Genomic DNA, 13364 nt, shown 5'->3' on the forward strand with positions numbered 1-13364 from the left:
TGTAAACTGCGCTTATCCATTGTATTCCGAGGGGTTCAATTTTTGTCGTACAAAAGCACAGCTGTGCCTAGTTAATCCTTTCAGTGACAGGTGTTACGATCTATTTGTTTAGTATTCATACGGTCTGTATGTGTCTATGTATGAAATGATTCTCCCATTTCCTTCGTTTTGTAGACTCTCGCGACAACGATTCAGGAGTCAGCCAGAAGAGTTAAAATCTAGATTTAATTTTTAGTATTGGAACTATTGAAAAATGATAATAATAAACTCTGTGTAAAGACCATGTAAAATGTAAACGATCGTGGAGAGGATGTTGAAAGCATTCGCGATGGTACAAGCGTAAAAGTATTTATTTGAATCTTCTGTGTTTTAAATGTGATATAAATTGCATATTGCAGCTATACGCTTGTTTCACATACTTTTTATTGCACACTCTTTATTGTACATACATGAGTGACAATACGATTCTCCAAAACGGCGCGCATACGCAACCTGGGAAGGAAAAAATCAGCTGTTCGTTCGGACTCAGTACAAAAGTAAATGCAAAGTTTAATACTGCGTTTAATTTGCAATAAAAGTAAAGAATCCATTTCTCCGATCATTATGATCTAGATTTAACGACGGCGATCGTATTTTTGTGACAACATTCTTCCTTCATCCAAGTTTGCACGAATGACGCTGAACCCTCAGTTTTCTGCTTTATCAGTCACTATAACAAGTCGCCGGTAACAGCTTCGCGAGGGCAAGACTCCGTGCTACTGCTACTTTTGCTCTGCTGGTCCAAGAATTCTTTGATAGAGTCTAAATCTCTGGCCAACCATGCCACGTTCAATCTGATCGACTCAACGCTCTGCTGGACTGTTCGCTCTGTGCCAGGCGTTGGATGCTCCTTAAAGAAGTTCTCAACGTCGTTGGCCTGCTCTTCCGTGACGAAGTTCTCGGTGACGATCTTGACGAGTCTGGTCAACAGGAAACTACCGTCGTAACGATCGTGGATCGTTTCCCAGTGTTTCTTGATGAACTCCCAGGCCATCAGACGGCCCTTGTACGTCATCGACGCCGACATGATCGCGTACACCGCATCTTGAGCCCTGACCTCGACACTCATTGCGAATTCGAGGATCTCCGCGAGTATAGCTTCGTCCTTGATCGCGCCGAGAGCTTTTAGTATTCTATCTTTCTCCTCGTGTAGGTCAGTTTCGCGGTAGAGCTTCAGCATCGTTTGGTAAGTCTCGTTGTTGCCGTTAGAGAGTACAGCCTTGTACACGGGGCTGCGCAAGTCGGCGGAAAGAAGAGTTTTGCGGGAGACGTGCAGCTCGAACCGTTTCTTCGCTTCCTCGATGGTATCCCTGTCGTTCAGAACTGCCATGCGGTCAAGCACCAGGGATCTCAGCAGCGTATCGCAATGACTTTCGTTTGGTTTAGGGTCCCAACCAAGTTTGTTGCGAATGTCGTGCATCAAGGAACGCCCGAACGCCTTGTAGGAGTCCAGACAGTCTAAGTGGGAGAGGAGAAATCCGATTTTCCTCAGAGCGTTGTCTATACTAGACCACACAGTGAAGTTGTCTTCCTTCTTGAACGCGTGCATTAGTTGGAGCACCTCCACGGTGAAAGCGCGGCCAGCTTGTGCCACAGCAAAAAGATCATCGAACAGTCCCAGTCTGTCCAACGGAGGTAACGTGCCGTCTTTAACGGCCGGTAATAACAACGACAGCGCTTCTGAGCTGTAGTGAGTCCTGTAGAAACCGATTGTTCCAGGGTTCAGTTTCACCCAGCTTTCTGGAGCGACATCTTTGACCCTGAACTCTTTCGTTTTCTCGTCCAACAAATCCGTTAGCACGAATTTTTTGGGATCCTTCGATGTGCTCACGCTTATGGGAATCATCCATGAACTGTCACCCGTCTCCTCGACACCACCGGCCAAAAATCTCTTCTGGGTGAGGGTCAGGATCCTGTCGCTACCATCCTGGCGATGTTCAACTGTGACAACGGGAAAACCCTGCTGCTCAGTCCACGTGGACATCACGGAGCCTACGTTCTTGTTACTGGCTTCTTCCAAAGCGCGCCAAAGGTCCATAGTCTCCGCATTACCGTAACTGTACCTATTTAAGTACAGATTCATTCCCTTGCGGAAATCGTCGTCCCCGATATAGGCGTGCAGCATTCTAATAACGCAGGCGCCTTTATTGTAAGAAATCTCGTCAAAAATTTCGTCGATCTCGGACGGGTGACCGACCGGCACCTCGATCGGGTGGCTGTTCTGTAGAGCGTCTAATTCCAGCGCTCCGATGTACGTGTCCGTGACGAATTGCGACCAAATGTCATACTCCGGGAACAGGTCTGCAACGCATAGGAATTCTACGAACGAGGCGTACCCCTCATTCAGCCACAGGTGAGTCCACCATTCCATGGTAACAAGATTTCCAAACCATTGATGCGCCAACTCGTGCGCCACAATTAGTGCGATCCACTGCTTTCGAAGAGCAGACGTGTTCTGTGGATCCACTAGAAGGCACGTTTCACGGTACGTGACCAGCCCCCAATTTTCCATAGCTCCTGACGAAAAGTCAGCGATCGCGATCAGATCGATTTTTGGTAACGGATATGCAATCCCGAAGTAGTCTTTGTAGTATGGTAACATCTTAACGGACGTCTCCAACGCAAATCGACCCTGTTCGGTTTTAGATTTTGGTGTGTATACTCTTACCAATACTCCGTCGCGAGACTTATCCTCTATGTAATCAAATTCGCCGATAACTATCGCTACCAAATATGTTGACATTATTGATGTTGTTTCGAAGTGGTACGTTTCCATCGAGTCCTGACTTGTTTCTTTCTTTTTAACAGGCTGAAATGAAAAATAAGTGGTTTCGTTTTAATAATTACTTGGCAAGCATTTTTTTAAAGAAGAAAAAAACATAACAGTTGCTAGACGCGACTTACCATATTCGAGAGTGCTGTAAGACCTAATGGCACGTTTAAGACAATATCAAATGTGGCTTTGTGAGACGGTTCATCCCAACATGGAAAGCAACGTCTAGCATCTGTTGACTCGAATTGTGTTACTGCTGCGTATTCAACACTCCCGTCCAACCTGGAAAGACAAAACGAATCCATTAGTCAAACAATAATGATCAGTGCTCACCATGTTGGACAAGGCGACAAGCGACGTGTTACATGGAAGTGTAAGCCGAATCGAAAAAGTAGCTTTTAACGACGGTTCATCCCAACAAGGGAAAACTGAACGTGCATGTGCGGGATGTAAAAAAGTTACAGCATCCCACTCACTTTCCCTAAAGAGTGTCCCAAAATTATCGTATTTCCGGGAAATTTTTTTTTATTTATATATAATGCATAATTATACTGTAAATATTGTACCTAGTATACTTGCTTCTATAAAGCCCTTTCATTTTATCATTAATTTCTCCATCAAACTCCAAGCATAAATATCCGGTTTTGCCAGATGGTAACTTTTCATTAAATATGAAGGTAGCTGTCTCGTCGGGTACGGAAATATCAATTTTCTTTGTCAAAATAGGGTCCTTTTCCTGGCAGTGGAAGGCAACGCTTTTGATGTTGATGTCCAAGGAATTCACGACAACGGTATCCGTAGACTTTACCACCTACAAACATTAAATACTGATATTAACAATGTATAGATTTAAAGAAATTAACGATTTAAGAAAAATATGATATTCTAATGCAATATTTTCAATTTAACCAAAGATAGAAAGTTTTGTCGAAGTCCTAGCAAATGATCTACACATGCTCACGAAAGTATTCGAACGCCTTTTAAAACGGCGATCTAAAATTTGTTGAGATACTAAAGGGATTAGTTTACTAGACAATTGCTAAAAAATTCTTGTCAGAAATTGCAGTTGATTGGGATAATAAAAAAAGTTAAAAAAATTATGTTTTTCCAACTTTTTTATACGAGTCTATAACGAAAATTTAAAAAATGCATTTTGTAGATCTCGGTATTTTATACAGAGTGTCGCTGGAAGGTATGTACAAGTGGGCACCAGGTGATTTCTCATAAAAAAAAAAACACGAAAAAAATATGAAATAACTTTTTTTACGGCTAAGATACGGTTCGTCGAGCAACGCATATCGCTTATATTACCCGAGACCGAGTCTACAAACCGAATTTTCAAATTCGATTTTCTCGAAAAATGAGTAGCAAATAAAAAAAAGTTATTCTATATTTTTGTTTGTAACGGCACGACGCGGAGTTTTTCGCGTCGCAAAAGGATTATGAGGTTGAAAAGTTCAAAGAATTGTAAACCATTTGAACGAATGTAAATGTAATGAGACAATGTAAATAAACAACTATAAACTTAACGAGATTAACAATAATGATTAATAAAAGGTGAAGATACTTCGATATGTCAAATTAGCAATAGCGCGAACACGCTTTACTTATTGCGAACGTTAGAGAGAGACACGGTACGTGTTTACCTCGGAACGATACGGAAGTAAGCGAGGCTGACCGCTACGGTTATGACCAGGCAAGACCAGGATGCCCGCCACTCGTCACGTGAGCAGATCACTCAAAGACGATCTCCCGTGCAAAATAAAGAGTTTGGCGTAATTGAGTAATATGTGTTCACTCAGAGATGGCAGGCCCTGTCCCGGCCGATCGCACGAACACGTTGTCGGCCGAACCTCGCCCGATTGTGGTTTAATTGTATTCGCGCCAAAATCGGCGGCGACGTCCATGATTGTTCACCGGTTCGCGTGGCCAATTCCGAACATTCCGCCCGCCTCGTCGTAGTACGACGAAATACCCTCGTGGCGACTGTTGACATTCAAGTTGTTGCTAAGCGGTTTGGTAATGCGTTGAACGAAGAGTAGACCACGCGAGCCGTTGAGATAGGGGATTGTCGTGCGTACTAGTGTCGTCAGTGTGCTGAAAAATAATAAGTTGTGACGATGTGCGTGACCAATGATGCATGAAGAAATATGAGATCGGATGAAGTACAAGCAGGTGAATAGTAAGTGAATCATGAAATGATGCATGTGATCGGAAATGAATGATAACGTAATGAGTTAAGTGTGCTCATCCACCCAAAGCTTGGCCAATAACAAAGCGTCTGGCATAATGCCTGTATGATTTTGTCAAAACTGGATTTCTGTCTGGGTCCAGCCGTCCACCGATACGGAGTGTGACCTCCCATAGCTGAAAGGGTTCAATTGGAGGCGTCGTCTTCTTGGCAGAGGATATCCATTTCGGTATCCTGAAACCTGAAAGTAGTCAGGCTGATAGTCTCATTGGCCAACTAGGACTCGTCGAGTCCTCGTGTATCCATGAAACGAAGGGTGATTGGCGATACACTTATGCAGATAGAATCTGCCCGTCATCACGGACTGTGTGAGTTTAGATTTCGTTTGCCGTCGGTGCGTATTGCATCTATTATATGCTGCACGACCGACTCCAGTGCAGTTGTTGCGTCTTGATGGATGGCGGTGTGATGGAGTTCCGCACACGTTTGGCAGCGTTGGGAGACGCGCACGTCTTAGTCAGATGTTTCTTCAATCGGTTAAAACAGCGGCCGAAAGCTTGAATGATGGCCCGTCGCTCAAAGGGTATCTTTTTCCCATAGGCTGGGTAGTACAAGAGGAAATGATCCTTGCTGCATAGATCGCACACCCTGTATCTCTTGACTGGAGCAACTTGGCCGGCTTGATGGGCATCTGTGCAGACCAGGGTTTCTAACCGCCGCCTAACCCTAACAGTAACTTGGTTAACCAAGGCTGGTTACAGTAACACGCAGGAGAACGACTCCCAAATTGTCCAGAGAGCGGGTAACATAACCCACTTATTACAGAAAGGTTACAAGAGCCGGTTATTAGATAGGTAAATATGGGTTTTTGAAATCGGTTGCAATATGGAATTAAACTACGAAAAGAATTGTTGAATCTACTAATTTTTTTACTTCGATTAGATAAATGTTTCCATCGAACTGTAGCGGAAGATTTTCTTTTGTTTTCCTGTAGTAACCGGGTTACGAATTGAGTTAGGCGGCGGTTAGGATCCCTGACATTAACCAGGGATAACATAAGAGCGGGTTAACCAAACATCTACGCATTGGTTAACCCGGTTAAGCGGGTTACTCTACGAAAATGAGAGCTGAACCCGGTTCGACTTAGGATTCCTGGTGCAGATTTAGCGAGTCCTTTATGGTACTCAACCATGGCTTCCACGGTTTCGATCCTGGCTTCGAGAATCTGCTTGAGGCTGTCGAGAGTGGATGGTTTTTTTTTGTTCCACCCAAGGAGTCCTCCCACTCCTGCCTTGTCTCCCGTCAAGTTGACGATCCAATTTGTGGCATTGGTGACAGGTCATCCTAGATCATTCACGGCATCGATCACGTCCCAAATCCCATACATTAGCTTCTTCATACCCACAGTTGATGCAAGTTTCAACCCTGGTATGTTGCTCAGTACAGTCATTTGTGATCGTACTAGTAAGCGTTTAATCTCAAATTTGCCCTTTAAGGTATCCCAAGCTTTGGGGAAACTGGCCTCAGTAATAACAAGGTTCTTAAAGATAAGGACCGCTTCTCCAGTCAAACTACTCTTGAGATAATTCAGCTGATCGACGTTGTTCAAAGAGCTGTCGTTTATAATAAGCGATTTAAGCTGATCATGGAAGGCAGTCCAGTTCTGAAACTGTCCATCAAACGTTGGCACCTGTATGAGAGGTAGCGCAGCACGGCAACGCGACTCGACTGATTTCTTGCTTGGTGTAGTTTCTTCGCTTCGTCAAAGGGCCTTAAGAATGTCCAGGGAAATAGTCCTCTGATCAGCAAACACAGCTACACATTCGTCGTAGAAGGCCTTCCGATCATACTGCAGTTTGACGAGCTCTGCACTCGGATGAATCTTTAAGACTGCATGAGCTGTTTTTACCTCTTCTCACCAATTCTCCAAGAGTGTAAGCTGAGTTTCGATAGCGCTTGAGGTGACCTTTGCCTTGCTATATTGCTCTTACTATATTTTAAGATTCGTAACCACATTATGTATGCGGCAGAAACGTTCAATTTGATCTTCAACGATAGACGGAATTTTGTCGTCTTTAAAATTGTCCGTTGAGATTAAAACGGCCGCTATTTCACGTGCTCTTTATTAACTCAAATATTCACTGTGCAGCTCACAAGAATATTCGATCCGGCTCGAAGGACCAATGTTTGCAACGGTACAACGATTCCAATTGACGAATTAGCTGTTCACGACGATTTTAGCAATGTTTTAAGACGTAAATACAATTTTATATAGGTCGTTGAATTCGTCTTGATGTCAACTATAACATTATCAAGTAAAAAAGTTATAGTAACAATTAAAAAATCAAGGTGACTTTAATTTTTTATCTAAGAAAAAATTTTATCTTAATTTTTTATATTGATGTTTATAGAAGACTGAGTACTAATTGCTAGCCACAGAGCCACCTTAAACAATAATTATTTTCATGGGTGGACGTTGCGGGAAGTTATGTTAGTATGATTATAAAGATAAAAGTATGTAGAAATCATTCCACTTTGAAAGAAAGCGCGATGTGTTGAGGGTCAAAAGACATTAATTATTATTATATAAAACGTTGACAATTCTTCTCAGTCAATTGAATATTAATGTTCAAATAAATTATCTTGTAGACAGTAGCATTTTTAAGTACGAGAAATGTGTTATTGGCGAAATAAAAATTCACAAACATCATTTATTATTCATATGTTGTCGCAATTTTTCAGTTATTTCCAGTGCTTTGACAAAAAAATGTTTCGAACAAGAATTAATTAGAACTCAATTTTCTATAAACCTCAATATAAGAAACTAAAAAAGAAATTTTCTTAAATAAAAAGTTAAAGTCGCCTTGATTTTTTAATTGTTATTATATCTTTTTTACTTGATAATGTTAAGTCGTCAAGACGAATTCAACGACCTATATAAAACGGTCTTTACGTTTTAAAACATTGCAAAAATCATCATGAACAGCTAATTCATCGAATAGGATCACTGTGCGACGCGGCGGAGTTCTTCGTATCGCGAAAGGATTATGAGGTTGAAGAGTTCAAAGAATTGTACACCATTTCTACGAATGTAAATGTAATGGAACAATGTAAATAAACAACTATAAACTTAACGAGATTAACAATAATGATTAATAAAAAGTAGCGATACTTCGATGTGTCAAATTAGCAGTAGCGAGAATACATTTTACTTATTGCGAGCGTTAGAGAGACATGGTACGTGTTTGCTTCGAAACAATACGTAAGTGAGGCCGACCGCTACAGTTACGACCAGGTGAGAACTGAATGCCCGCCACTCGTCACGTGAGCACATCATTCAAAGACGGTCTCCTGTGCAAAACAAAGAGTTTGGCGTAATTGAGTAATGTGTTCACTCAGAGATGGCGATCCCCCAATCGCACCGCCGAACCTCACCCGATTGTAGATTAATTGTATCCGCGCCGAAACTTTTTCATGTTTTTTCATGGGGAATCACCTGGTGCCCACTTGCAAATATCTTTCAGGGATACCCTCTATAAATGTTGGAAATTTTCATCGAAATCGATTGATACAAATATTGAAACATGTTAAAATCTCAAGATTTTTTGCAGTCATCCATCGAAAGTTGTTAAAAATATGTGATTATCGCCATCTTTAATTGTTTATAGCTTATTACAAAGTTAACCGATTTCGATGAAATTTTGAGCATGCGTAGAAGTTTCCGAGATCTAAGAAAACCAATTTTGAAATTTTCATTACAGGGTCAAATAAAAAAGTTAAAATACACGTTTATATTTTTTTTGTCATTCCAACCAATTGCAATTTTTGAAAATAACTTTTTATTAGCCATTGTCTAGTGAACTATTCCTTCTAACGTCTCAAAAAAATTTAGATTGCTTGGCTCAATTATAGACAAGTTATTTCATTTTAATATAGTTTCGGGTCTCGGTGGACATCCATATTTTTCAATCTATAAGTCTTGAATAACTGCTACCTCAGAGCTAAGAAAGCGATCAATTTCTAAGAAAACTGATCATATATACTTTCTTCGAATAATCTTTACTCGTACAATGTATATGATATTTTAACGTATTTTAAAAACGTATTCATTTTAAATTCGTTTGATCCACACCTCATAAAAATGTACCAAATATTACTTTTACACATTATATTCTATATGTAAAAGTTATTGTCTAATTCACATAATTTTGTTTATATATGGGGTGTCCTATAGCATGTAGGACCCACATCAGGAATGGATTCTACACATGAAAACAATAAAAAATAGTTCATATGAACGTACGTCTTACTTGACTTTGTTTTCGAGTTATGAGAAGTGGTATGTTGATATAATTATTATTTCAAAAGATGTTAATGAATGAACTGCACTTATCTCGCAAGTAGACAAATAGAGCTCACAAGAAACAGTCACCAGTTGATGACAAAATTTCATGGATTCATTTGTACAGATCAAAAGTATGTGTAACAAAGATTACAAAATCGTAAATTAAAAGTACAATCGAGCAATGGTTTATCCGAGAGAAGTAAATAAAGATTGAGAAAATGCCTTTAACGTGTATGTAGCACACACCATTGTTTACCTTGCGAGTTTCATTGGAAGCATGCAAAACATACAGTTTTCGCACATTGCAACTATTGCAAAAATTATTTGCTTCAAACATTTTTTTATTCCCTTCGATCGACAAAATTATCATGAGTGTAATATGTAACATGTTTTCTCTATTATTCTCTTATTTTATTTTCCTCTTTCCTTGCTGATCAATAATGTACATTAATGAAAATTTTATACCTAATAATACTGATAGATCTGCAATTAAATGCTTGCTGTTTTTTTGCAATAAGGGGCTAATTCGTTCGACTTAAATCCATTAAGCTATTTGATATACACTATATACAAAGTTCCTATGTAACATCAAAATGCTACATGAAAGAATTATACAAGAGTTCAACGAAATTTGTTGTGAAAGTGAACAAATACGGTAAGTTTGAAGAAACTCGCTACAATTCCAGAACAAAATCGAATAGAACATATGTTTACGTAAACTTGGTCTATTGATTTCATATACAGAATCTATTCCTTAAGTAGATCTCACATGCCATATAACACTCCATACATATATTACGGGTACCCATAAGTAATGTCATTTTGACACCTCTAAAGATCAGCATTCCTGGTATTAACCATTGCTTTTTTATGTGAACTGCTGAATAGAATCTAATAATCTTTAGTGACAATTTGGTGAAAGAATGGATTTTTGCCCATACCAGATGTTTATTGAATTCAATGGGTCTTTAAGATTTTAAACTGTTGAAAAAATCAAAATTACTGTCTTTAAATTTTTTAAATCAACGCTAACACTTCATGTCCAAAGCGTGTAATATTAGAAACATTTAGCCAAATGTTTGAAGAGCGCTGATCAAGATTGATACTTACATCAATATTCACATTCATCTTCCCATTGAATATAAAAGTTTTCAAATTCGGTGTCAAAAAGATATCATAATGGTACGGCAGAACGTCTGTCGGCAGACGGCGAAATGGTTGCTTCTTTGTACTCGACATGACTCGATATTGGATTGCGACCCGGAAAAGTCGTGCACAGCCAAATATTTTGAAAGCCGTCTTCTAATTGATCTTTCCCTTCCTGTCGACAGTGTAGACGTAGACCGACCAAACCGACCAGACCCTCTCAAAACTGATTATCACAACTACGTAGAAACATGTTACACGAGAACGCTGATAAGCATTGTAAACGCATGCGCAACTTGAAAGAGAAAAGATATGTAATGAAAAAAATACTGAATCACGTTGTACGTAGGTATGTATATATGTATGTATGTATGTATGCATGTATGTATGTATGTACATATTTCCTTGCTGCGAATTTTAAACGCGCCAAATATAAATTGCCTCACGGTTTGGATGAACCAACAAATAATATATATATATATATTTAAATAACGCATATGTGGACTATGAATTATCATTAATTACTATTTCCCACTGATCGTTGAAATAAAATCTGTGTTTGATGTTAAGCAGCCTTATTAATGCAAGGCATTTCTGTTGAGCTTCATAAAAACTAATCTTCGTACAGTACTTCATATGCAACTATAATCTATCGTTAAAGCATAACAACATGAAGTAACAAATATTGACGATCCATGAACAAAGTATTCAATTTGTAATCGTAAAGAAATGTTATTTATAAATCTCATAATTACATTTATTCATTAAATCCTAACGACCATCGATATATAAATTTATTTCTTTACGAATATTTCATTAATTTAAAATGTGATTAAATTGCTTAGTTCACCGCTCAATAGACGATAACCTTATTGCTAATATAACATAATAGATAATATTAACGTAATTTTCAATTTCCAACACGAAACAAACTGACGTTCAACCCCTCTATTGAAGAGATGTAACGTCAAAAGATGTAGACGTTTCACTATCTGTTTGTACCAAATAAACACAGGTATAGTGATTTTAGTTTTTATTTTATTTTATTTTATTTGACTACAGTAGTGCTGTTTTCTAGTGAATCATTTCTTCCCCTTCGAAATACTGTAGTGTTTCTTTCTCATGAACCCATGCGGAGGCAATGGAGGGCAAAAGAGAATTCCAGTAATGCGTCGGCATACTGTCCAATGTCTGGGGCAAAACGTTCAGAAATATAAGGGTAGGTATAGAAATTGCTTTTCTCTGATTGGTTGAAGCTTCACAGCTAAATAGTGCTGTTCTCACAGTTTTAGCAAAAAGAGGAAGTGACGAATGAGCAAGAGAACACGACATTAGCACAATCACAAGAGAAACAAGTTATATAGTCGACCAATGTAGCTTGTTCACTTTACTGTGCTTATGGTCTCACTCTATTCGCTCAGCGCGATATTCGACTTGTACTATTGTCTCATAGGATTCTCGACCATATCGTCCAATGTATTTGCCAACGTCTTGAAACGACGATCATTCCTACAGTTAAACAATATTGTTTAGTTGTGAAGCATCAGCCAATCAGAGCACTATTGTATATACATTACTTTATCCTAGACTCAACTTTGACTATTTTGAAAACTTAGAGGATATATTTGCACTATATGATTGAAAGGCACATTTTTGTATCGCTAGGTTAAAAACACCTCGTCTCCAGCGGTCTAGAGAAATTTTAACTTGCAGCAACCTTACCGACTGAGCAAAGGCGCGAAAGTCCTATGTAATTTAAAATACAATTTTAACGATCTGTATCCGGTTAACTTTTGTTATCACAATCCCCTTAATTTATCACATGAAATATTTATTTCTTGTTTATTAATCTCTTGATCTCATTTGGTTGTAATAGGTTCTCAACTAATTCGAGATAACTTTCCCATATTTTCTTATCATAACTGTTGTGTTTTACATAACATAAACGAATATAATTGTTCAATACAATACAAACTATCGAATTTACAAGATAAGAACGTACACGGCCGTTTGACGTCACAGAATTGTTACGCCTGCGATCACATGTAACAAATAGATAACTAAACTCTCCCTCGATCTCGTTGAGTATGAACTCTTTATAAATGACTGCATACAGTAATATCTTAAGTTTTGCAAGACTCGCCGGTCGCAGCGGGCTTCATTAGCAAGAATAGGAGTAGAAATTACTTTGCTCCGGTTGGTTGATGATTTAATGCTAAGACAGGATTCACTGTAGATTGGATGCGTAGTAAAATGATGGGAATGTTTGCAAAAGCTAAGGGAGGGTAGAAAAATCGTATAAAACCTGAAGAATTAATAATATATAATATTAATAATAATTCCCTGTCAACGCGTCTAGCTGCTGGTAAAAGCTTGATAGTCTTTAATGCTGGAACATCCGAACCTGTCAAAGTAATGGATTCCAGATTCCTTATTTTATAATTATTAAAATTGTAAAGATGCTTTTCCAGATAATTATTGGCTACATTTTGTAATAAAAATCGTACTACATATTTGTATAAATGCGGTCTTAGTTTCGAAAAACCAATACTTTTGAACTGGTCACTGTTAAAGGTCGGTCGTTCTAGTGTTAACAAATAAACTATTAATCGCCGAGGGTGTTTTAATCAATTTTTCAATAACGATATTAATTTAAATACAGTCCAGCAATTTTTCGAGGGATTGCCGATTAATATAAAATCATTACGAGATACTTTTAGATGTAGCATAGTCATCGATAGAAATATTAATAGGTTGCCGGTAGGTAAAATGTTAAATTACAGTGAGATAATGGCTGATAGCGTCCATCAAGGATTCGCGGAAATGCGCTCGAGTTTCCGTACTATCCCAAGCCATGTACACTAGGGCCA

At 38.7% G+C, this 13364-nt stretch overlaps 1 protein-coding gene across 3 annotated transcripts; it reads right to left on the bottom strand.

The window, feature by feature from the left end:
- Positions 1–332: 332 nt before the first annotated feature.
- Psa (puromycin-sensitive aminopeptidase) lies at positions 333–10788 on the bottom strand. 3 transcript variants are annotated; one of them, XM_033472620.2, is made up of 4 exons: positions 10459–10788; positions 3379–3623; positions 3146–3293; positions 333–2848 (listed from the first exon to the last, which is right to left on the bottom strand). In XM_033472620.2, the coding sequence occupies exons 1-4, from the start codon at positions 10585–10587 to the stop codon at positions 710–712; spliced, it is 2661 nt and encodes an 886-aa protein (XP_033328511.1). In that variant the 5' UTR covers positions 10588–10788; the 3' UTR covers positions 333–709. The 3 variants fall into 3 exon arrangements, with proteins under 3 accessions (XP_033328511.1, XP_033328510.1, XP_076380001.1); XM_033472619.2 differs by lacking the exon at positions 3146–3293 and adding an exon at positions 2944–3094 and having other exon boundaries at positions 10459–10787; XM_076523886.1 differs by lacking the exons at positions 3146–3293; positions 10459–10788 and adding exons at positions 2944–3094; positions 4459–4598.
- Between the last annotated feature and the right edge of the window lie 2576 nt (positions 10789–13364).

This window comes from Megalopta genalis, chromosome 7, assembly GCF_051020955.1.
Source record: "Megalopta genalis isolate 19385.01 chromosome 7, iyMegGena1_principal, whole genome shotgun sequence".
Classification (NCBI taxonomy): domain Eukaryota; kingdom Metazoa; phylum Arthropoda; class Insecta; order Hymenoptera; family Halictidae; genus Megalopta; species Megalopta genalis.

Excerpts from the sequence above, each read along its gene's own strand:
- Psa (XM_033472619.2), bottom strand. The coding sequence starts at position 10,587 with ATGTCGAGTACAAAGAAGCAACCATTTCGCCGTCTGCCGACAGACGTT. Across the intron at positions 3,624-10,458 it reads AGATGAATGTGAATATTGAT|GTGGTAAAGTCTACGGATAC; the intron begins GTAAGTATCAAT and ends TAATGTTTGTAG. Across the intron at positions 3,095-3,378 it reads TATAGAAGCAAGTATACTAG|GTTGGACGGGAGTGTTGAAT; the intron begins GTACAATATTTA and ends TTGTCTTTCCAG.